The 27254-nt window shown below is 34.6% G+C and overlaps 1 protein-coding gene across 5 annotated transcripts in view; it reads right to left on the bottom strand.

The window, feature by feature from the left end:
- Window positions 1-27254, bottom strand: part of sbb (scribbler) — a 297475-nt gene that overhangs the window by 8166 nt on the left and 262055 nt on the right. For all 5 annotated transcript variants that reach the window (XM_072539798.1, XM_072539797.1, XM_072539801.1 and 2 more), the window contains 5 exons: window positions 10640-10763; window positions 6126-6213; window positions 6015-6067; window positions 1895-2458; window positions 263-493 (listed from right to left, as the gene is read on the bottom strand). In XM_072539798.1, the coding sequence (XP_072395899.1) occupies window positions 263-493; window positions 1895-2458; window positions 6015-6067; window positions 6126-6213; window positions 10640-10763 (1060 nt within the window). The remainder of the gene's footprint in view (window positions 1-262; window positions 494-1894; window positions 2459-6014; window positions 6068-6125; window positions 6214-10639; window positions 10764-27254) is intronic.

Below are 27254 nucleotides of genomic sequence, written 5' to 3'. Positions count from 1 at the left end.
TTTTAGACAACATGTCCATACGCTGGTCAGACTATTATTATCGGCGATTTTGCAAAATCAACTAGGATATATTATTATTTAACCACTTTTTATCCTTTTGTATAATCGTATTATTGCAAATTTACCATCTACGACTTTAATCTAAGGCCCGGATTGCCTTTCCTTCTTTTCTTTCGATTGAAATTAGCGACGAAAAATATTTATTGGAGCTTCTCTTTAGAGATACCAAGATTACAAGAGAAAAGGCACTAAACTAACTTACCCTGCACTTGCGGTTTATTTCCAGAGAATAAACCAACACCAACTGGATACTCATCAGGAGAAGTATACCTCAACACTCCCGGCTTGACGACACTTTTGGGTGGCTCGACGATAGGCACAGTAGGTGAGCTAGCTACCGGTGGCAATTCCTGTATGCTTTGAGGGGTAGCTGGTGAAGGTGGTGTGCTACGCGGAGTACCTGGTTGGCTAGGTACCTCCAGCAGATTGGAGCCTAAAGAGACGTAAAATATATTCAACTTCTCACGTAAATTAAAATTGATATTTTATAAAGGTAAATTCTTATGAATCTAAAAATGTAAGTATTAAAAACTAGTCGTTCTACATAACCAACCAAAGAAGTTCTATAAAAACCATAGTATTGAGAGACATATGCAAGTATTGCATTATTCATGTTAGAACATCTATTTTTTTTTATTAAATTGGAAAATAAATATGTATTATCAGTAAATAGGCTGTATCTAAGAGGCAGCTCATTGTTAGAGGCAGCCCATATTAATTCTCAAGGACAAACGAATATAAAAACTAAGGTCCATTCTGATCATTTTTGACGTTTTTCTATATCATTCTTGAACAGCATATAGAATGAAACGTCTTTGAAGAAGAGAGGGGTCTGGCAGTGTAATTATGAAGAAAAATCAACACAAAATGTCACGTCTTATGTTAAATGTCACGTAACATGTCACTTTTCACGAGAAATACCACGTTGTTTGTCAAATGCCAAATAAACTGGCACGTTCCATTTCGATAATGGCGTTTCACTGTCATTTTATGTGGAAAGTAATATTTTACGTGGTAACTAAATTTTAAAGTGACATTTGACGTGACAAAATACATTATATGTGACATTTGACGTGACAAATGACATTATATGTGACATTTGACGTGACAAAATGACATTATATGTGACATTTGACGTAAAACATGACATTTTGCATGATATCTGACGTAAAACGTAGGAAATTTACGTATCATATACAATTAGATTGTCCTTTCCTTCCTCTTTTGAAAAAAGCCTCAAGCTAAACCTAGAAACGCGTCAAAAATGAGCAGACTGTGTCTTAGCTTTTTTAAACGTTTTCCTATAATAAATAATATGAGTTTTCCGACAATAAGGCCCTGATCACATAGCCTATTTACTACTATCTCCTGAATCATTAGTACCAGAAATAAGTTTTTCATTAAAGCAGAATCAAAAAATGTACAAAATATATTAAATATATGTCAAGAGTTGAGAATTGTATATACAATATTAAAAAAAACAAGCGTAATAGACCTCGTGGGATACCTTGCAAATCAATAGTGGAAATTTAGTAACATAATATTCACATGATTTAAGAAGCACGGAATCATATATATGATGATACTTGACCAGATCATTACAAAGACCAATAGGAAAAAATAAAACATCACAGCTGTGAACTAAGCAAAAAATAATTTTTAGGATTTAACAGTTCTGTAATAAAAATAAAACGACTCAAACATGTAACACAGAGAAAACAAAATACATATTACATGTAAAAAAACAACACTATTCTGTGTTAGAAAAAAGTATGAAATTTGAAGATTAAAAAACTTTTTTAATGTATAGTAATTTTTTTATGTATACACCAACCTCTTAGAAGTAATGGAAGTTCTTCTTTCTTCTGTTGCTGTGGAGGTGTCAACGGACTTTCTTGGCTTTTATCTGGTGATTTAACAGCTACCATACTCGGACTAGGAGCTTCGATGTTCGATTCATCATTCTCTGACATCGACGTAACGTCCTTTGTGTCTTCGTCGTCAACGGACCCATGGCCGTGGGCATGCGACTGGTGATATTTCAAGCCATTGATATGCTTGTACTTTTTCGAGCAATTTGGTTCGGGACACTCCAGTAACACTGGCGATGGAGGAGGACTCGTACAAGGTGCTGGAGGTGCCGTAACGACGGGAGCTGGTGAAGCCTTGGGTTTCTTGACAGCTCCGCCGGGTTGGGGTGTAGTCTCTTCTTCTCCAGCTCTGCTTTTCCGTTTGTTCGCTGCATCAGGCCGTGGTGGAACGAATGGTGTCGGCGACGAAGGTGCCGTGGACGGTCCCGAACCGTTTGCAGCTCCGCCGCGCCTGCCTTTGGCCCCAGCATTGCCACCGGCCCCACCACCACCATTTCGCAGCTTACTGTGCACTGATGATCGGGTTTCTGTGAAAGTAAAATGAAATTTTAGATTAACTTATCGCAATATTGGCTACATAAAAACTCACGAAAAAATATTACAAATTATAGACCGTGAGAAACATTTTTAGCAATAGCTTTACCAAAAACTATCTATGTGGAACTATGAATAAGAAGGCAAAGTAAAATCTGATATATCCAATAATGGAATAAAAGATTGTTGGTAAAAAGAACGGGAAGCCTAGTTGTATCAACTAACGAGAAAGCACTTACGACAGTGGTGTATACAAACTTAAATGCGGCGACTGCCCAAAAACTTACATCGGTCAAACTGGTAGAACTTTTAACAAACGTATAGCAGAACATAAAACGGTATTCAATAATAGAAAAACAGATTCTACGTATGCACTTTATTTTCTAGACCAGAATCATTCTTTTAATGACGAATTTCAAATTCTTCACATCCAAAATAAAAGCCTAAAGCTATCTTTATTAGAATCTATGAAAATTAACAAATAAAAAAATCAGACAGAATTCTGAATAACCAACTTGAGACAAACAGTTCTTCCTTCCTCAACCTATTCAGTTTATGACTATTAAGTGTAAAAACATACCAAAAATACATCACTTGAGAAAGACACGCTGCCGAAACAGCTGTAGTGATAAAATTCTATAATAAATTTTGTAGAAGTTTTGAAAACAAAAGTTTTGAGTGTTTTAATGTTATATAAAATGAATTTCCATCAAGTAAGGGTCGAATCCATTATTTATTTAAAACAAGGTAGTCATATTCGAAGTTTGCAAAGTTTGACATTAATAGCACTATTGTGCATTCAAAACAAGCCTGATTGGACTTATAGATATATAGTACATGTTGAATTTAGTAATCAGTGTGGCAATATAACCTTCCTGGTGAAAATAACTAATTGAAATAGATAAAATTGAACATATAATTAAGAATAATGAGTATATTTGTTTATTTGAAGTCATAAGCTAATAAAAATGTACTATTTAGTTGTAAATTAGATAAAGGAATGTAATGAGGTCAGCAACAAATGACCTCATAAGTAATTTGAGAGATTATGGAACTAGTAATTATGTATTATTAAAACCAGAATTCCAACCACAAAATTCCGACTATTTAAAAAAATACTTGGTAATCAAGTGTGTACATACATAGTAATATGGTAATATGTATTGACTTATGTACAGGATTGGATCAACTGTTTGGAGAAGTTGGGTTTAAGGGAAGAAAACTGCAATCGAAAATCAATGCCAAAAAATAATCATTTCAAGAAAATAATCATCAGACAATTTTTTTTGTAACGGTTTTGTAGAAAACTTGGTGAAAAAGCGACTATTGTATATTCAAACATTTAAAATTAAGCACAATATGAAATTAGAGACCTAATGAGCAATCATCCATACGAATATTATGAAGTGAGCGTTAAATACAGGTCTCAATGTGTCTAAATAATTTTTTAGGGATTTAATGATAATTAAAATCGCGGCAAAAACTTAACTTTCGTCAAAAACGTTCATAAGATAAAGCAATAACTTGTGTTCCTAGAAATGTATTACTCTAAGGGCTCCCGCGCACTAGGCTGCGTAGCCGACATATGTAAGCAGCCAGTTATAGCAACCGCCAGCCTGAACAAGCGCAAGTACAGTCCAGGTAATTTGATTATTTTTCTATGTATACACTAATTATTATGATTATGTTTTAGGACATCCTACAAAAAAAAAAACACAAAAAACGGTTTCGGTCACCAAAACAATTACAAAATTACTAACAAAAACCGACGAAAGCCACAAAAAAATATTAACAAAAACCATAAAAAAACCCGGGCAAGTAGGGGCCAACCCCTTGAGCACCAAGTCTCCTAACTGGGCCTAGCCCAGAGCTGAGACTTGAGGCCTAAGTAAGCAATTTTAGATTCGCGGATAAGTCACATGAAGATAACAGGAATAAAGCGACTAACGCTAGCCTAAATTTTAATCAGATATGGTACCATGTTGGAGTTCTATTACCCAGGACTCCCACATGAACAGCATTTGGATGATTGTTGTGCCTCTATCGCGCATCAGAGTGCTATAAGGAGGAAAGGGATGGTCTGGAGCATTGGACCGCGGTGGAATGACTAGTGTCTTTAATTATTTAAGTTAATACACCTCGCTCCAATGAATTCTTATACCCGAACGTAATTCTTAGGGGTGAACATGTCTCAGGCTGGCTTTAATTAAATTGCTTGCTTGCTTTCCGCCAGCCAGTTTTGTCTTCCGTTTTTCTCGTAAAAACGAAAAATAAAGATGCTGATAAATTGCCGCCGCACAATATATTGGTAATTTCTTCCCATCCTCGTTTTTTCACTTCTCGATCAATGTATTCTTCAGAAGATATACCCCAAATCGCCTTATGACTTTTAACTTCCCAAAATAATTGTTCGGTGTCAAAAGTAATTTTAAAAAAGTTGGTGATAGGTCTAGTTAACACGACAAGTGTGCGGTGACTGTAAAAACGTTGGAAATAGCTCTGGCTCACAAGATAAGTGCGAGACTTTTAAAAGCAGTCATATTCATTTCCCTTCAGAATTCTCATTCGCTTTAGCTGCGGACAGCCAACGGGCTGCCTGTGCAGCGGGCGCGTGTAGTGGCTGCCGCAGCCAGGAATTCTTGGCTGCCTAGTGCGCGGGCTCCCGTAAGTCGTCGGGGTTTGAATGACTGTCGCAGCCTGGCTGCGGCAGCAAAGCTGCCTAGTGCGTGGAGCACCCAAATTATTGCACAAATTACACACTTCAGCAAAATACTCTAACTTATAATAGTAAAGACTCATATGAGTTGAACACATTTAGAATCCTCTGAAATCCAAAGGACAGATTAGTCATTCTCGTTACTAAGACAACTAAACGTCAAAAAAGACTAAGAATAAAAATAGCAGAAGAAATAATAGGTATTTCAGACAGGATATATGTAACAGGTTCACGATTAAAAATAAGATAAGGAGATACAAAATGCTCTTCAAGGATGTTGCGTATGCACCACTCAGTTACTCAGTCTGCATTATTTTATTTGTCTCAATGGGCATTGGTTACATGTCGCAGAACGCTCTCCTGAGTTTTCTGACGCCTCCGCAACTACGTCCATTCGTCATGATCCAGTCGTCAGAGACGAAAATCTAAAAATCATACGAACACGCTAAATTTTGCTGTTAATTTCAATTTTGGGACCCCAAAAAAGATGCAAAAAAGTTTGCCACTCCTACTCCCGGGCTTCCCCTTAAACCCCCGGTAGGGGGGTTAACATCGATTTACTAGGAATCTATATGCCAAAGAAAAAAATGTTTCAAACAAGAAATATAGCTGAGATAATTTTGAACAGAAATGTTTATTGGCATTTTTTCTGTAGAATGAATCTATTTCTCACAAACAACGTTTGAAGCGACCGAAGAATTTAAATGTCAGTTAGGCGCGCGAAATCAACTTTTTAAATAAAATTTGTATCAGTGTATTCAGGTAAATTCAGTAAATTCAGGTAAAAAATAATACAGTTAAATAAAAAAAAACAACACTACTTCTGTACTTACCCCTTCCTTTTGGTGTCCTATTATCTAGGTCACTTGTGGGAGAATCACAGAATCTGCAACCGAATATCAATTTAATAAGGTTACACTATCCAAAGCCAAAAACAAACTTACCTAGGTGGAGCCCAGTCGTGTCTGGTGCAGTCTAAAAGAGTTCCTACATATGTTTTCCCTCTCCACGTAACATTTACGACAAGAACACCTATAAAAAATTAAAAAAAGTTAATTATTTAAAAATTAGTGCCCGAGGTAAGAATTTATATTAACACATAAAGGGTGTCCACAAACACTTGGAAACGACAACTACAAATTCTGGAACTCTTTTATGTCAATCATCTTATCGCAAAATGCTTCCTACGGAGCTAGACCTATTTAAAGATGGTGCCCTTCTTCTTACTCATGGAGGTTAGAGGTTATAGTGCCAAACATTCCTTTGCCGTCAGCTGTACAAATAAGGTCTTCAAAGAAACTTAATGATTAATTGAAGAATGTAGTACTTTTCATTACATATCAAATGACTCAAATAACTAATTTTTCTCATTTTAATGGTTCTCAATAGTTGTTTTTCTATATTTATTATACAGTGTGTAAAAGCCAAATGGAATAAATTCATTATTTAGGTTACTGTACATATTTAAAAATCCCGAAACACGTCAAATTTAAATTATAACTTGACATTCTTTAACGTGAAAATGCAACCCCTACCTTCAACCCCCTTAGAATGACAGGTACAACCCCCAATTTTTAAAAAAGGAAGTATAGGCTTGTGATATATCGTTTGAAAGGTCTTTTCATTCTCCATTCAAAAATGTTGTCGCTTTCAAGTTTATTAAGATTAATTAAGATAAAATAAATTAAAATCATGTTGTTACCGAAATTCGCTACAATACAATCAAAAACTAAAATGTAATGCAAAACGTAATAAAATGTAGAACACGAAAAAGAACTATGAATGTTAATGAAGTAGATGTTCAAAATGTTCACCGCGAACGTCTTGGCAACATCCTAATCTCAAATAAAACTGTCTTCTAACATTATTTAACATAACAGGCGTGATCGACCTAATCGCAAGCGTTATTCGTTCTTTTAAGTCATTTAAATCAGAAGGTTTAGTTTTGTATACATGGCTCTTCACATATCCCCATAAAAAGAAATCTAATAGTGTAAGATCAGGTGATTGCGGTACACATGGCCATTCAATCGATCCTCGCCTCCCTATCCACCGATTGGGAAATATTGTATCGAGGTACTGCCGGACATTAAGTTGGTAATGTGGTGGTGCTCCATCCTGCTGAAACCATATCGTATTCGCTGGAACTTGAGGGTTTCCTGGATCAGGATATAAATTTGCCAACGTTGGAATGATGGAATCATTTTGAAGTAGTGCCAAATAATTGTTGCCATTCAAGTTGCCCTCAATGAAAAAGGGACCAATGATACTTATTGTTTCCTACAATCCCTGCCCAAACATTAACCTTTTGAGGGTATTGAGTGTGTTCTTCTCTCATCCAGTGAGGATTTTCCGTGGCCCAGTAGCGGCAATTTTGCCGATTAGCATGACCGTTAAGTGAAAAAGTACACTCATCAGAAAACATAACGTCTTCTAATTGGATAATATTGTTATCCAACATGTCCATCATTCGCTCACAAAAAAAAGTTCTCCTATCAAAATCGTCTTCCATGAGCTCCTGAGTAGGTATCATCTTATAGGGATGCAATTTATTTTCTTTTAATATGTTTACTATCGATGTATGGCTAGCATTGAATGTAGTGGATGCCTGTCTACTCAATGTATGTGGATTTTCCTGAAACTCAAGCATCACATCTAATTTGAGTTCATCACTCAGTGCATTGGCAGCTGCTTTTTTTATCTGCCTTATATGACCAAACTCGCGAAACTGCTTCTCTATTTTACTTATTGTTCCTTGGGATATAGGTGGTAAATTAGGAAATTTCTCATGAAATAGGCGAGTTACTTCCTGTTGTGTTCGGGTGTTATCTCCGTAACCAATCATTTGTAAAACTGTTATTTTATGCATTTCCGTTAATCTAACCATTTTTCAGAATTGAATTTAACGAATTTTTTACTTAAATTAAAATACTGACAACTTAAATAAAACAATTTACTAATGCGTGTTAAAATAACGTTGCCACGGAAATGCTTTAAAGTTTTTTAATGGTTACCATCTAAAAACCACATTGCTATGGTTTTTATTCACTTTCTCATTATCAAGACCTAAACGGGAAATAAGTTTTGAGTATATTTTAGCGAATTTCGGTAACCACATGATTTTAATTTATTTTATCTTAATTAATCTTAATAAACTTGAAAGCGACAACATTTTTGAATGGAGAATGAAAAGACCTTTAAAACGATATATCACAAGCCTATACTTCCTATTTTAAAAATTGCAGGTTGTACCTGTCATTCTAAGGGGGTTGAAGGTAGGGGTTGAATTTTCACGTTAAAGAATGTCAAGTTATAATTTAAATTTGACGTGTTCCGGGATTTTTTATAAATATGTACAGTAACCTAAATAATGAATTTATTCCATTTGGCTTTTACACACTGTATGACGCCTAACATGGGTTTACTTTATTTAAATTCAAAACGTTTGTCTTTAAAGCGATAGCATTCTATATATTTATTTGGGCTGGAGACAGTTGTACCGAAGGAGATTCCGTTAAGGAAACTGTGTTGTATAGACTCCAGAAGACGGTACGATACTAGTATGGTTATGATCCAGCATTAATTGTATCTGAATACAGCTTTTTTGTTATTTTGATATATCGGGCCTAGAAAAAGCAAACTGCAACAACTGTAAGGTACTTGCAGAACCTGCAACGTAAGGTACTTTTTAAAAAGTACCTTCGGGAATGGCCCTTAAGTGACACATTCAGTGGATTAGTGGAATAGTCTCCAGAAGATCCTTATTTTCATCCAGGGAAAACTACAGCTATTTAACCCACGGATTTCATAGAAAATTGTCACAGAAAAATGTTTATGAAAAAACCCCAAAAGAAACTTAAAAAAAAAGAAACCCATACCAAAAAGTAATCGATCTAAGCATCATCCTATACCTGTAAGCAACTTTCATCTTATTTCTAATGGCAGTCCGATAAGTACTTCACCTTCAGCCTCACCGCCCGATCTACTATTGTGTAATACATTCTCGTAGAGGGCTAACGTCAAAATTTCAGCCGAATCGGACTCATAGTTTTGTTTTGACCGCGTGTGAAATCGCGTGTCCGCGGATTTTAAAAAAATGGAAAGAGCAATATCGGGCAGCAAAGAGCCCTTGGATGCTGTATATGGTGACTCTTCTTCTTCGATAACAAGCGCCAAAAATTGGTCTAACGAATGTCAACGTGGTCACACGTCGGTTTTTGAAGAGTGGCTCGGTGTCCCAAAAATGGCTACCACGAAGGATATCGTAACAAAAATCCAGTCGACTGGAGGTGCACGCGATAGCTAAGACAGTAAGCATCTCAAAAGACCGCGTATGATATATTCTGCATGAAATTGTGGTCATGAAAAAACTGTCGGTGCGATGGGTGCCGCGTGAGACCACTTCAGAGCAGTGTTTGACGCTATTTAAGCGTAATCCGAAGGAGTTTCCACGTCGTTTCGTAACCGTCTACGAAACATGGATTCACTGGTCCACACCAGAGAGCAAGGAACAGTGGAAACAGTGAACGTTACCCGGAGAACGTGCTTCGAAGAAGGGAAAGACTGTGCTATCGACCGGAAAGGTAATGGCCATCATTTTCTGGGATTCACAAGGGGGATCTACATCGACTACCTGGAGAAGGGCAAAACGGTGACAGATCTCTACTGTGCCGAGTTATTGGGCCGATTCGACGTCTAATTGCAGAAAAAACGACTCCATTTGGCGAAGAAAAAAGGCTCTTTCACCATGAAAACTCACCGCCTCATACCTCCGTCGTTGCCATGGCGAAATTGGTCGAATCCACCGTATCTTTCAGATCTGGCCCCGTGCGACTTCTTTTTGTCTTGAACTTGAAAAAGAGACTCGTCGGACAGAAATTTAAGTCGAATGAGGAGGTCATCGCCGCCACGGAAACCTAGTTTGCAGACTTAGATAGAGCTTAGATAGCAAACAAATAGCAACAAAGAAATAATTAGAACTATATCTTGCAACTTAAAGAAAAAAGTGGAATATTTGGCGTCATTGTCGACTACCGCGAAACTTTAGACAATGTTTTCTGTATTTTTAAAATTAAATAAAGTATATATTAAATATATTTCATCTGAATTGTTGCCAAGCATCCGTTCTTTACTTCTGACAGATTTGTCAAAGGCTTAGACATTGTCCCTAAAAACGTTATATATATTAGCCAACAATATCAACGTTTTGATTACATAATTTTTAACTTTACAAACCTTCGGGACCGAAATATAAACTACAATCTATCATAAAATACTAGATCGTGTGTACTGCGCACTCTTGTACCGAATACTTTATTTATATTGCATCTACGCAAACTGGCAAAATCTCAGGCTTGTTGGTCCGTTTGACAACCTATGCAGGATGAATCTCGTATCCATACCAGCACTTAATTTATAAAATGAATCTCAAAAATTAAACACAATTTGAAAAACTTACCCCCTTCGGTTTCATGCCAGACTATGCCCTCCAGCGTCACGCTGGTTCCCGGTTCGCAAGGACCCAGACAATCTGGTTCAGTAATTGTACCAACACTAGTACCCACACATACATCAGCCACGTCCTGAAACAAAAAATATTCGTTATTTCTCAGGAATTATATTCTTACAGGTATTCTTATAGAAACAGTTAAAATGTTTATTCAGTTTCTGGCAATTCCGAACATATCAATTATCGTATCACTATATAGAAATGTATTTATACATAATTATTATAATTTATTTCTTTTATAAATGACGTATTTTAAGGAATTTTCAGTTTCCGGGATTCTTATATGTTATTATTTATTACTGGCGTTTTTTTTTTTGGCATGGCATCAGATACTATTAAAGAACCATCATCCTGTCATCAACACAACTCCTACCATTGCCAGTAATAATACCTGTCGAAGTTAAAGATGAAACTTCAGGAAGAGACAGTTTCAGACCACAGCCTCAGGGTCGAAAAATAAATTTCGTAAATTATTAAGTTTATTTTTGCATTTAGAAGATATAGTAAACTTTTTTCTATTTTTATCGGTATGTAAAGTAGACATCAAATTATTTTAGACAATTTATTCAAGAGTACTTATAAATATATATTTTATTTGAAATACACTATTTTCTAAAAAATAGAATAGGTAACAATAATAATAATAATAAAATATTACCTGTTTGAGGTATCCATTCAAATAAAAATAGTTTTATGAGCACTTCTGCATACATTGTCTCAACTAATTTTGATGTCTACAGTACATTAAAATTGAGAATTAGTATCAGGTCACATATTTTTAGGGTGGGTCGAATTGATTATAACCAACCGAACTTTCTCTATTGCGAAAACAGTTAATTTTAAACTACTAAAAAGTATTTCAGATAATGTCACTATTCATGAATATTAATAGCAAACATGATATGGCAAAATAACAAAATAATATATTACAAAAATCTTCGGAACATATCAACTCCCTTATATTTTTAGATTTCTTTTCAAAACAGACCAGGTCTGGCGAATTTATCTCTTAAGTGGACGGTCCGAATTCTATAAAAACCGGTATACACCTATTCTGCACGATACACTCAACTACCTATGCTGTAATATGGAGATTTCAAATGTTGCCAGATTTACCATTTTGACATCATTAGTCACTTGGTTATTTAAACATAACACCCTGTATATTGTACCTTTATTGAAATATCCACATTATGGCTGGTAGAATGGTTTGAGAAAGTATCATTGAACAAGTGAGATACCTCACTATAAGATCTTTTTCTATCGCCGTAGCCCTCATCGTTAAAACAGTAATTCGCTCTTTTTTCAAAAAACCATCTTTATTGTAGAGCTTTTAAAAACACATAAAACAGTTATCAGCTTTAGTTAATCATTCAATATATTTTACAAAATTTTTTAATAAACGTCAAGCTGTTGTTAATTTTATGAATTAATCTCAAAATCACAGCATTCTATGCGGTGACTTGAATATTAATAATTACGCTGTTGCTTGTACTACCCAATTATCCTTGGTCAATATATTCGAATCGTATGGTTTCACAATACAATTTAATTCTCCTACAAGAATTTTGATAAAAAAAACTAAATTTCTATGGAATTCGAGGTATGTCTTTGAATTGGTTCCAATGTTAGTTGGGGAATAGCAAACAACTAGTTAGAGATAATGATACTGACATTAGTTACAAAAGCATTGTACGTGGAGTACCACAAGGTTCAGTATTGGGTTCTCTACTTTTCCTTATCTTTATAAATGATATCACTAACTTAAAAATCGATGGAAAAGTTTTTCGTTTTGCTAATGATACCAGTATTACCTGAAGGAATTCTAATATTGCAACTCTCCGTGCAACCATAACTTCTGATACACTTAAAATAAAAACCTGGTCCGACTCTAATTCACTCTCTTTTAACGTGGATAAGACAGTACCATTATCCTATAAAGAAGCTCTTCAACCTTCGCTTCTTAATAACAGCCAGATCAGTATCGTTGATACTGTAGAATTTCTTGGTATTTTTATAGACAGGTTCATATCGATTTGTTTAGTAAGAAACTAGCCTCAGCCTGCTATGCAATAAGATCTATTTTGGAAGGAAATCAATTTAGCATCTTCCAAAATAACATATTTTCTTTGTTCGAGTTTCATCTTGGATATGGTCTTCCTTTTGACCTCAGTAGAATAACTCATTGCAGAAGCTACTTCAAAAATTACGGGATCTTAGCTCTTCCCTCTTAATATATTTTAGAAACTGTTTGCTTAACTCGTATAGAATAGAATATTCTTTATTAATCCCATCAGATCACATTGTGATATAGGACAAGTCATATAGTACATAAAGCATGATCAACAAGTTATATAGGACAATTACATAAAACAAAATCAATAAAATATAAAAAAAAAAAAAGATATGCGATATAGAGCGTCTCTGAACCCGTCGGTCCTCATTCCCTGTAGTCTTTTATTAAGTCAAAATAATCATTTAGGTTGTAAACGCATAATTGGATCAAGCATGCTTTTAATTTATTTTTGAATTTTTGAATATTATTTTCATTTCTTATATTAAGTGGCAAACAATTGTAAAATTTAGATGCTGCAAAATCAGGGCTAGTTTCAAAGAGAGTTGTGGAGTGTTTACACACGCTTATCAACCTCCCGTGTCTTGTCGGGTAATTATGAAAGTCAGAGTTGAGGGTAAAATTTTGAAATTTAGTTTTGACGTAAATAATACACTTATAAATATATAAAGCGTGAAAAGTCAACAGTCTGTGTTCAATAAAATATTTACGACATGATTGTCTATTATCAATATTGAATATCAATCTAAGAATTCTCTTTTGAGTTATAAAAACTCTAGAAGAGTTTCTAGAGTTTCCCCACAAGACAACATTATAGGCCATATATGAATAAACCAATGCATAATACACACTTATCAATTGATTGGTGTTAAATAGTTTTCAACTGAAGGATCGCATAGTAACCCTTATTCATTGTTTTGCAGACTTTAGTGACATTTTCATCCCATGTCATATTACTTTCTAGAATGCTACCAAGAAATAGTGTTGTATCACTAAAGGGTATTTCCTCAGAACTGACTGTGATTTTATAACCATGGAATGGCTTACAGCGCGAGTAGAACTGCATACAAATAGTTTTCTTTGCATTTACCATTAAAGAGTTCCTTTTACACCAGGTTGTAAATTCCTGTGCTACTAAGTTCATTTTTGAAATGAGTTCGACTTCAGTTGACTCGTCAACTACAATTGTTGAATCGTCTGCATAAAGAACTGTATGGTCTGCAGTTAAAAAATTTATCAAATCATTGACATATAAAAGAAATATTAAGGGTCCCAATACGGAGCCTTGCGGTACACCTTGATCAAGATTAAAAATAGATGACTTCTTATTATCGACTTTTACTAGGAATTTACGATGTTGTAAGTATGACTGACCTTAACCAGTTCAAGAAATGACCCCGAAAATTCTAATTTATGCAGTATAATTTCAATGTCAATAGAGTCAAAAGCCTTAGTTAAGTCAAAAAAGAGTGCACCCACATACCTTTTTCGATCCAAAGCAGCGTGGATATAATTAAATAATGAAATAGAAGCACTCTCTGTAGATTTATTAGAAAGAAACCCATGCTGGCATTTATTTAAGATATCTTTTCGAGAATCTTAGAGAGTACACTTGTTACGGTGATTGGCCTGTAATTATCCACCAAACATGGATCTCCCTTTTTGAAAATTGGACTAACTACTCCCGTTTTAAGGTCACTTGGAAACTTGCCATCCTTGACAGATAGGTTGATGATGTGAGACAGAACAGGAGATATATATGAAGAAATGTATTTAATTATTTTAGTGGGGATTTGATCAATACCTACTGAGCTGGTATAGTTTAAGGAAGATATAGCATTTTCAATATCAAATGGTGATACCTCAGAAAAAAAGAATGTGTTGTTAATTGTCATAGTTGTGAAATCGTTAAAGGTATAGTTATTTAAATGTTTTAATAATGTGCGTTTGACTGATGTACAAAAATACTCACCAAATTTGTTTGCTATGTGTTCTGGGTCCTGATTCTAATTGAGATTTCGACTCAAAACATGTCGAAATTAATATGGCGACGTCGAAATGCGACTTTGCGAACCTTGTGGATTTCAGCTGAACTAACCAAACGACGTCACTAGTTTTCGACTTATCGAAATTAATTTCAACCACAAGAAAGTGGTTGAAATTTCATTTCGAGTCGAAATTAATCTGACATGACTGACTGGACTGGGAGAAGTGAACTTAGGTTCAGTTTAAGTAGGCGGTGTTTTGATCCTTGCAAGGAAAACTGAGGCAAAAAGTATCAATATGGCTGTGTTTTACGGACATTTGCTAGTTTTGGAGGAATTAGATAGGTTAGATATCCGACGTTCATAACGGAGGATAAGAAGAATGTTACGGGATACTCAAAATTCTTTTTCACTAAGTGATGCTCAATTTAGGCAGCAATTCCGGCTTAATAAACAAGCTGCAAATTATTTAATAAGGGTATTAGAACCATATTTGGAAGAAGGTGTTTATGCCTCTAGGATACCCAAAATGTTTAGGGTTAGTATTACTAAGCTGCAGTAAATTTAAAAATATATTAGAATATAATCACTAAGTCAAATCTTAGTGGTTATAACTTAAGGATCTCCCACATCGCCTTTTTTTTTCTTGCCATCTTTTCTTTCAATTCAAAATATAATTGAGAATGGTCAATATTTATGATTTAACAACTCAAACAAGAAAAAAAAGACGTTCACGTAACGTAAACAAAACAAACATTCAACAAGCGTAGTGCAGCCAATAAACAACAGGGCCAACCCAAATTTTCAGCAGTGTCAAAATGATAAAGTAAATATCCCCAGTTTTAACTACAATCGAAATGAATGAGAATCGCTAGCGATTGCGACTGTCATGGCGTAGTCGCTTTTAAATTTCGACATCGAAATGAAATAGAATCAGGGCCCTGGATGTATCAATAATTTATTATTGTCAGTAATGCTCCACTCAAAATTGTTTTTATTTTTCCATATCTCCTTCCTTCTTTTATTATTATTTTGATTATGTAGATAACTTTGATATGAGGCTTTTTTTATATCCTTTACCTTACGGATAAAGTTGCCCTTTTGTATTTTATCGTTATACATTAAATCTGGATTACCACTAACATTTGCTAGCCAAAATAAATCCTTCAGCTTTTTACTAAGCTGAAGAATTTCAGTATTGATCCATTTTCTGTTGGTATTAGTAGTTATGCGTTTTGATATTAAAGGACATGTTGTATCAATATGATAGGAGACAGTGTTCAAGAAAGCTCTATATGCATCATCTACATTTGTTGTGTCATCAGAGTGTTATATTTAAAAAACCAAAGTAAGTAATTATATCAGAAAATAGTAAATCTGGCAACATTGCAAGCATCAAATTTAAAATCTCCGTATTTCAGAATAACCGTATCCCGGGTTTTTGTACAATTCGGACCATCCGCTTAAGAGATAATAATTATAAGCATCCAAAAAGAGGTTAAAATGAACTGACGAATGGTATTTGTATATGCTTCGAATCGGAGTGAAATGGAATTTGCTTCCATTAACGAACCTGTTTTTTCTTTAATTATAAAACAAGAGAAGGGAAAATTACTTTCTTTCGCATATTTTTTTATCCTGAAATATTTTAACTGCACTAACAGGTAATTTAATTAGTTTAGAATAAAGATCTTTGATGTTTATTCTAAACTAATAGAAGAATAAAGATCTAGGGTTATTTTTAAAAATAGAACAGCCCTACATGTGGCTTATTTGACAAAACACATTTGCCAAAAAAAAATTAACACATCAAACATGGTGAAACTATTTGCACCCTCTTTAAAAATCCGTATAAAACATGGAATTTATAGAAACCGTTCTTATTTGTTTATTTTATAAACTAAACAGTATTTGTTTATCTAATCTATCAAAGTCGTTTACTAAATATTTAATGGCAAAATAAACAGTATGACATTTATCTTGGAATTCTTCTGTGGTGCACCCAGGAGGGGGGTTTGGGGGGTTAAAACCCCTCCCCCCTCCAGGGCATATAAAGTAAACAATATATAAAGAATAGTAGGAAAATGTAACTTGTCTTTCGCACATAATTCAAAAAATCCAAAACGCTGATTGAATAATTAAATTACCACTTTAAATATGTAGAACAAAATAATTGTATTATTGTATAAATACAAAATAATTAATACACAATAATTAATAATATTTTTCATTATATTTAGATATCGATACTGTGGGTGTTAACAAACAAATGTACTATTACAAATTAATAGTACTTAATTAACAGAACTATTCCTTCGGTAACTCTGGCGAGAAAATGGACTTTTCCTCATTGGTGCAAATAATTATTAAAATTTAAATGGTTGCAATAAACAATCAAAAACAATTTATAGGTTTAGGTAAAACTAGGTAAAAACTTACCGCTGGGTCGAATTACCAGGGTTTGCACTACAAAACAACGAACGAAATCAATTTAATATGCGTGCATGGGTTCCCGTGCCGGGTTGCGTCTTTTCTTTTCAACGACTCGTGCTCTTCTCTGTTAAAGGGACGCATTCCACGAGCCCGATGGCGGTACTTATAGGGATCGTAGGAATACAGGGAGGACAAATGTATTGATTAATTTATACAACCATATTTAAATTTAAACATTCTCCCCCCTTTAAAGGCCATAAGGTCTTTAAAAAAACAAAACGAATTCCAAATACTATAATTACTTAAACAACTAAAACGATAATTAATACAAACAATTCCTATACAAATCTTACACAAATATTCAAAACTTAAACTACAATAAAAAAATTAAAATTAAAATGGTGGTTTCGTCGCGGTTATATTGACAAAAGTCGAACAAAACAAAATCAGTAAAAAGGCTGACCATCTAATCTTCATCTATCGGCAAGGGACAGATTCGAACAAGAGGCCGTTTTAAGGTTCCGGTGATCGTACGCACGGTAGCCACTCGAGCTACACCGTCTTTACCCTCATGCAATTCAACAAGACGCGCGAGAGGCCATTTACACGGAGCCAAATTATCCTCCTTTAAAACAACTAAGGCACCGATTTTAGGTACAAAGCCAGAATCTAACCAAGCATACACATTTTGAAATATTATATGCTTCCACGACTCTAACACAAACGACATAAGTTTTACCAAATGAACAGCAGCTAACAATTCTAATCGAGGTATAGTAATCTGTTTTATAGGAGCTACTTTCGATTTGGCACACAGTAAATTAACTTGAACTAGGTTACGAGTATCAATACTACGAATATAAACGACACAAGCATATCCCTTTTCACTAGCATCGGCAAATCCATGAAGCTCTAAGATGGGACATGAGGAAATATTCAAAAAACGAGGAATTTTGAACTGTGAAATAAGAGATAGTTCGCTCTTATATTGTTCCCATACCCGAATTATTTCCGAAGGAGGACGATCATCCCATTTAAGACCGGTTGCCCAAAGTTGTTGGATTAAATGTTTAATGAAAAAGGTAATAGGTGTTAAGTAACCACAAGGATCATAAATTCGAGCTAATTCGGACAAAAACGATCTTTTGGTACAAGGGACGTCTTGCAATTTGACTGAAAATTGAAAGACGTCGGACTGTGCAATCCACTTCAAACCAAGGATTTTTAATGAAGGACCATTTGCTTCTGGATCAAAATTAATGGAGTGAGGATTAATATGGGATTCAGGAAACTGCGACAACAATTTGGGTTCATTCGAACACCATTTCCGTAACTCAAAGCCTCCTAACTTTAACAAAGCGACTAATTCGTCAACTAAAGTTTGTGCTTCTTCGAGAGTCGAAGCACCAAAAACAAAATCATCAATATACGAAGCATGACGAATAAGCGAGACGGCTTTAGGAAAACGAGAGCCTTCGTCTAATGCTAATTGTTGGAGAGTTCTTAAAGCGAGATACGGCGAAGATACTATTCCAAAAGTAACGGTTAATAAACGATATTCCTGAATTTCCTCAGCGCTAGAAAATCTCCATAACACGCGTTGATAATCCGTGTGTTCAGGAGCGACTAAAATATTACGATACATCTGACGAATGTCCGCACACAGCGCAAAACGATTAAGTCTAAAATTCAACAACAGCGAGACTATGTTCTGTTGCAGCTTAGGACCGACCAGTAAATAGTCGTTTAAAGATTTACCGCGACTGGGACTTTTCTGAGACGCATTATATACAACTCGAATTTTACTTGAAACACTATCTGGTTTCACAACGCAATGATGTGGAATATAATACTTTCCCCTTTTCTTTTCGGCATTAGGGACTAACTCCATATGACCTAAATCAAGATACTCCTGCATATGAAAAGAATATTCTTTTTTCAAACTTGGTTGACGAGATAAGCGTCGTTCTAATGATAGCAATCTATTTAAAGCAATATCATAGCTATCTTGCAAACAAGGCGGCGATTCACGAAAAGGCAAAGATACAACATATTTACCCGAGACGTCCCGATTATGCGTTTCCAGATAAATGTTCTCACACAGAACGTCTTCTGGTTCTGAAACTGGCTTTTCCGGTACGTTTTCCAGTTCCCAAAATTTCGTTAACGAAGAATCTAGTGGGTCTTCAATATTTGAAAGACAAACAAGCGAAGTCGACGAAAGGTTAGGTGTGCTAGTAGGTCCTAACAAAATATAACCAAAAACGGTATTTAGGGCATCTGGTTGTCCCGCTTTACCTTCAATTTTACCTTCTAACAAAACCTTCGAAAATATGCTACAACCAATTAACAAATCTATAGATTGACTACAGTTAAATTCGGGATCGGCTAACTTCAAATTTTTAATATAATTCCACGTCGATATGTCAATTTTGGTGCTCGGCAAATCCGAGCAAACCCGATCTGTAATAATAGCCTCCAAGTGAAACACCGGTGACTCCTGATGACGAGGTTGGATAGAAAAACTTATTTGACCTTGATTCAGTTTCGTTTGCATCGAATTGAGTCCGTTAACTTCAAATGAACAAGGAGTTTTAGGCCAACCTAATCTACTGGCAGCTTTACAACTAATGAACGAACTCATTGAACCTGAATCTAGAAGACATCTCAAGGGCTGTTTACACCCCTTACTATCAATCGCGTGAACTAAAACGGTACCGAGCAAAATTTCCTTTTTTGTCTCGTTTTTCTTCCCTATAAAACTAGCAGCACAATGTGATATTTCAGGCGAATTTTGTTCGACTCCCGATGCCCCTGGATTATTAGTATTTTCTATGGACGACTGACTATTGGAACGATTTCTATCAAAGTGCAACAAACTATTATGAAGGTGACTATTACATTTACTACATTTAAAGGCCTTTGGACACGACTTGACAGAATGATTAGCCTGATTAAGACACCTAAAACACGAGGAAGATTCTTTACAAAATTGGTATCTTTCTTTTGGAGATTTTTTCAAAAACAACGAGCAATGGTTAAGAAAATGACTTTGTTTACATAAAGCACAACATATTGACGACGAATTTGTAACAAAGGATGAACTACTATTATGCCTTGACACATTAGAATGTTTATAATTACACTTTGGCTCCGTATAAGTTGGGGCCTGCGATGATTTCTTAGATTCACTTAAGCTACTATTCAAATTATCGTAAGCAATGTACTGAGTTTCAATAAACTCTACCAATTTTTGAAATGACGGGATTTTATTCGATTTATTTTCTAACTCAAATAACTTTACTGAATCCGCGTCTAATTTCGACAAAAGTAAATTAAACATAATAAAATCCCAATGTTCTGTCGGAAGACCTAATGTTTTCAATGCGGCTAAATTTTCTAAAAACGTATCTACTAATTTAGCCAGATTTTTCGAATTAACTACCGATATTTTCTGTACGCCCAAGATCGCATCCCAATGCGCGGTCGCACAACGACGAACATTTGTGTAGCGTTTAACAATTAGATCGTAAGCAATTTGATAATTATCGCTATTTATTGACAAATTACGAATCAAACTAAGTGGAGTCCCTTCTAAACATCCTTTCAAATACTTAAACTTTTCTACGTCTGCTAGGCCTGCGTTATTATGTACAACCGAATTATATAAATCTAAAAATGAACTAAACTCCTTAAAATCACCCTTAAATTTAGGCAGCTCTATTTTAGGCAAGCGAATATTAGATTGTGGAACTACTACTGATCTAAACGGTTCTGGAATTTCAAATTGTGGCTCAGATAATTCCGCACTAAATAGTTTTATTTTATAAAATTGTTCCAAAAATAATTCCCGAACATTTTCTTCAACCCTCGTATCCGCGTCTGGTACAGAAAGAATATTACTAATAATATTAGTGTGATGTTTTAAGAACTCTTCGCGAATCGAATCTAAATCCTCTAGTCTAATTTTAAATAAAGGGCGAATAGAAACGTCTGAAAGGGACTTAAAACCTAAATCGAAAATTAACTGAATATCATTTAACGCAGTTTTTCTTAAAAATTTGAGTTTCCTATTCTTTTCTTCAAGTTTCTCCATTTTAAATTTTTAACAAGTTCCAATAATATTTATACAAACGAAAATGTACAAAATGTGGTCTAAAACCCCGAAATTACCGATTTGTAATTCGATACTTTATTAAAACGACGATAATTCCCTTCTAAAAAGTCCCATATGGTCGACTTTACAAAAAGGTCATAAATTATTCTCGAGCCACGACAAGAGACGCAAACTTAAGATAAGAACCCTCAAAACGATAAAAAATACGACGAGACGAAACCAACCATTCAAATTTAAATATAACAAAAAATATTTTTTCAATAAATGAGTTCAAATCCGGCTAGATAGGCCAATGTGGGTGTTAACAAACAAATGTACTATTACAAATTAATAGTACTTAATTAACAGAACTATTCCTTCGGTAACTCTGGCGAGAAAATGGACTTTTCCTCATTGGTGCAAATAATTATTAAAATTTAAATGGTTGCAATAAACAATCAAAAACAATTTATAGGTTTAGGTAAAACTAGGTAAAAACTTACCGCTGGGTCGAATTACCAGGGTTTGCACTACAAAACAACGAACGAAATCAATTTAATATGCGTGCATGGGTTCCCGTGCCGGGTTGCGTCTTTTCTTTTCAACGACTCGTGCTCTTCTCTGTTAAAGGGACGCATTCCACGAGCCCGATGGCGGTACTTATAGGGATCGTAGGAATACAGGGAGGACAAATGTATTGATTAATTTATACAACCATATTTAAATTTAAACAGATACCTAATATTAGGTTTATGAAAAAGTAGACAGAACGAGTCTGTTGCGAGTAGCATGCGCCTACAGGACTGTATCTGCGGCGGCCTTGTGGTCTATCACGGGTTGTGTTCCTCTGCATGTGTTAGCAGTAGAAAAGGGACATCTCTATGAGAGAAGGAAGCATTTGACAACAGCTATAAAAAAAAGAAACAGGGGAAAGATCAATAGAAAGATGGCAAGAAGAGTGGAACAACAAGGAAGATGTTGCTCAGTGGACAAAGATGCTGATCCCGAGCCTAACGGACTGGGTAGATTGTCTGTTTTAGGGCGCATCTTCATAGGTTTAGAAAGACATACAGATAAATGCCTATACTGCGAATATTCCGACATTGTTACTCACACAATGCTGGAGTGTAATAGATGTACAGTGGAGAGAAACAGAATGTATAAAGAAATAGGTATGAACCCTGTGACTGTAAGAGAGATGATCGTGAAGATGACGGGAAATACGGAGGGAAGGAATAGTGTTCACAATTACATCCGAGCAGTCATTAAAAAGAAAGAAGAAGAAGAGAAAAACCAACCGAGCTAACGACAGAGATAAGATCTAATTACTATTTTAATGGGAATAAGTCGCAATTGAAGGTTAAAATAAGTTTATTGACGTTTGAATTTTTGATCTTTGATCTTGCACTGATAATTTGTTTATACTCCAACAATTAATAGAAAAAAGATTAGCGGTTAGTACCGAAGTACATCTAGCCTTTATCGACCTAGAAAAGGCGTATGATACAGTTCCAAGACTTAAATTGTGGCAAGCTTAACAACAATTCGACATTAGTCCATACCTTTTAGGAATAATCATAGAAGTATACAGGGATAACACTACTTACCTAAAAATCGGATATAGACTATCAGAGCCAATAAAAGTAACAAACAGACTAAAACAAGGATGCAGTATGTTACCCTAACTGTTTAATTTATATATTGAGGCAGCCCTCCAAAATTGGAAAAATCCCTGCCAGGGAATGGGAATCCCCATAGAAAATGACGTACTGTTCTCCCTGAACTTTGCGTATGACCAAGTCATCCTAGCTCAAGATTCTTATGATCTAGAATTTATGATAAAGCGTCTATAGAGAATATTTAAAATGGGGATTACAAGTCAGCATGAAGAAAACAGAATATTTACTTAGTTATCAATTCAGATGCAAGGTTTGAAGTGTTGATAGACGAGGACGTGGAAATCAAACAAATGGAAAATTTTGAATATTTAGGTCCACTCATTCCTAAGAACGGGAAGAAACCGAAATTAAACACGAATTAATCAAGGACGTAAAATTGTAGGATGTCTGAACTCCTTATGGTGGGATCACAACATTTCCAAAAGGAACAAAAAAAGAATAGGGCAAACCATGGTTGAATCAGTTCTTTGTTATGGCTCTGAAGTATGAACAATTAATGCAGACCTGAAGAGAAGATTGTTGGCAGTTGAAATGGATTATTTGAGAATAAGTGTTAAAACATCAAGGCAGGAAAGGAAGACCAACGAATCTATAAGAAATAACATGAATGCTACAGAAACGGTCATTGACAGAATGGAAAGAAGAGGTTCAAAATGGTTTGGAGATCTATTGAGAATGCCTGACGAACGTTGGCCCCAAAAACTTCACAAATGGAAGCCCCCTGGAAGAACAAAACAGATAGATCTCGACGCTCATGGAATGAAAGAATTAGAAGAGCGATGGAATCGAGAGGTTTCGAGGAGAAGCATGCCTTGGAGCGGGAGGATTGGGAGAGGAGAACGGGAATACGACGATAGCCGTCTCCAAAATGTATTTACAAGTTGGATTAATGTCAAACGTCAATAACCTTATTTTAACCTTCAATTGTGGCTTATTCCCATTAAAATAGTGATTACTTTAAAATGCCACAAGAAAATAGCTTCAGAACAATAGATAAGATCTAGATACGAAAAGGGAGTGCTCCGAGAGTGTCGTCAGTCTTACAGCGGCCATCCCACTTTCGGAGTACGGTACGTGCGACAGTCAACTGCGCACAAGTAAGAGAGGGTGGTTTTAGTTGGTAGGCAGGATAATAGATACCTGAATCTTTGAGACTGCTATCTTTAGTACTTTAAATTAAACGAAAACCCAAATTTTAGGGACTCAAAATAGAGGTAGCATAAAAAAATTTCAAACCCCCCTTAAGTAAAATTCTGGGGGCGCCACTGGAATTCTTTACTACTCGCGATAATAAATGTATTTTATTTATAGGAACCCTGTCAAGAATTGAATTTTGACTTTATTGACTGTTAAAGCTTTAAAACTGATACGTCTGACATTTCATATCTGTATCCAAATATTTATGAAAGGTTAAAAAAACCGCAAAAGTGTACATATTCTAAATAACGCTCGGCGACCTTATAGTACTGCAAGCTGCAAGTCCAGAACCGCACGTGATCTGTTGCGATAGCGATGACAGTATTTCCAAGATTCTAAAATTGCTCAAAATTGAAGTGTTCCCTAAGGAATTGTGAGAAATTCAATTTTACAATTTAAAAGAACCGAAAACTGCTCGAGAATTGGCTGTAAAATAGGTCCATGTTGTTGATAGATGATAGACCAATTTCAAAAGATTTTGGGAAGATTGAAAAAAAATGAGAAATGGATTCACCAAGAAGTTTTTGCAAGCAACACTTAACTCATCTTAAATACTCAAACTTATGGTCACACTTTAGGCAAAGGAAAAACCACTTCTTGCAAAGAAACAAAAAAGAAACCGTGCAAAAAAAACCGAAACTGGATTCAACGTCAACGACATTCACTTATTTGTAGTGATGAATCTAAGTTTGAGGTTTGTGTTGGTGAGATACGAAGTAGAGTTATTCGAATGCCAAGGGAAGAATATCACAAATAATGTCTTAAAAGGAAGGTTAAGTTCCCAAAATCTGTGATGGTCTGGATGCTGTATATCCTCTCAAAGAGTTGGACATTTCCTTTTCATTGAAGGGACTATCAACGCTGCGAAGTACAAAAGTATTTTACAAGAATAATAATTGCCTTCACTTAATGAAATTCACCTGCCATTTGGGAGATTTATATTGTAACAAGATGACGCAGCCTGCCATATAGTGAAATTTGTAACATCATGGTTGAAGGAAATGAATATTCCTGTTGTAAAAAAGCCTTCAAGTCGTCCTAATCAATCGCCTATCTCTTTGGTATCAAATGATAAACGCAGTTCGAAGTATCGCACAATTCCTGAATCAAAGGAATTGGAAATTTGAAATAACCAAAATTTCAAATCCCTTTAAATTATGACTCTTAATTCAGGTAAAGCCACAGCTTAATGTAATATGTTTGATTTATAATAATTAAATATTTATAATTCAGAAAAATAAAATTTTGCTGCATATAGGTTTCGGTTTAATTCATATGCGTCTGGGTTCGTAAGCTGATCAATAAAAAAAAACATGGACGGGAATGGATAGTCCGGCTAAACCGTACCTTCTTGAAAAAATAAAGAAACTTTTAAAAACGTGCTCGTTAGCTATATTTATAAAGATAATTATGTTCTATTTAATTAAAAAGAAATCGGCTTCCAATGTAGAAAATTTATTGTAAAATGTTTCAGAACAATATTGTTTAAGGTGAACAAGCAGTGAAAAAGTACTTGCATTATAATGGATGACATTTTCAAATCCCATGGAAGCATTCAAACAATTTGGTTATATAAAAATAAAACATAATAATATATTTAAAACAATATATTGTTTGGACTTTCAGAAAATTTTAGAGATGATTTCCGACATACATATACATTAAAAAAAATTTACAGGCATTCCACAGGAAACAAACTATTTTTGAAATTAAAATTCGTACCGCAGACATTACATAATGAATAGACTTCGGCAAATATGCATATTGCATATTTTGCATATTTTATGCAAATATTTCATATTTTGGCATATTTGTATAAAAGTTTGCATAAAGTGCATAAAAGTTCAGATTTTTATACTGTATTTGAAAATTTTTAAACATACCAATTTATTTCAATTCTTGTATAAAATTTTGTAGTCATTTTAATCAAGAAATGATCTAAGTACGTAATCTCTACAGGTACAAAACATTTACAATTTCAAAGAAGATCAATTTAAGTAGCCCTCAACATTCTTAGAAAGTCTCGGTCACTGAGGCATTCAGTTATTGGATAATCGCTAAGGGTTCGCTCATTTGCATTTTATAATCTAATCCCCAAATCTATCTACAATTTATTGTATCTTAACAGCAGGTAAACGGCTAATAGTTTTGTTCCTAATTTAGGGATTTTCCAAAATCTCCCAGTTTATTGAATTAGGTACCTAAACATTTCTAATTTGATGCTCAGATTTGTAAATCATTTTTGTTTTGATATTCAAAGCGTAAACACTCGTTGTGCGTAACAAAAAGGAAGATTGTGATTTTATAACGCCTAAAACAACCAGTGCTTCAACTTGGATTAAACCTTATAAAGAGCTGTCTATGGATATGGGAAAAATCTACTGTTCAGTCTGTGGCAAAATTGTAAGTATCTAATATTTTCTATTAAATATCTAATATTTCATACATACAGGGTGTTTCCAAATGACACTTACAACGTTTGACTGTAGATACTTCTCGAAAAATTGAACAAAACGATATAGTTAATGAGGAGTCAAACTTATTTACTTTTCGAGATACAGGGTGTTAAAATTAAAAAAAAATAAATTCTTTTAGTTAATAACAATAACTTTAAAACCAATAAACGTATTTACTTGAAATTTAGTACTCGTAGGTTGTTTTTAAATGAAAAATAGCTTCCTTTAGTGAGAAAAAATTGTCCATGGTACAATACAATGGTGTGTATTTAGAAAAATTTTTCACCTTTACTTTTTTTATGAAGTCAGCTATTCTAAAACACAATTATTTTTATTGTAATTGAATTAACAAAAAAAAACTTTTGTTGAATTTTAAAATAAGTTATATGATGTACTAATGGTTAGTAACAAAAACTAATTTGTGGATTAATACTGCATTTAAAACACTTAGCGAGTGTTTTTTTTCCAAACCAGTTATTTGATTAACCAAAAACACCTTGTATATTTTTATATTTTAAAGGTTGGGTTAAAATAAAGGTTTTTATTTTTATTTATAGATAGCTTGTGAGAAGAAATTTCAGATAGACCAACATGTGAGAACTGCTTCACACATTGCAAAAAAAAAAGGAAAAATAGGAGGAAAA

The sequence above is a fragment of the Diabrotica undecimpunctata genome, chromosome 8, assembly GCF_040954645.1.
Source record: "Diabrotica undecimpunctata isolate CICGRU chromosome 8, icDiaUnde3, whole genome shotgun sequence".
Classification (NCBI taxonomy): domain Eukaryota; kingdom Metazoa; phylum Arthropoda; class Insecta; order Coleoptera; family Chrysomelidae; genus Diabrotica; species Diabrotica undecimpunctata.
Note: the sequence above shows the minus strand (reverse complement) of the source record. Positions and strands in the feature narration are given on the sequence as shown.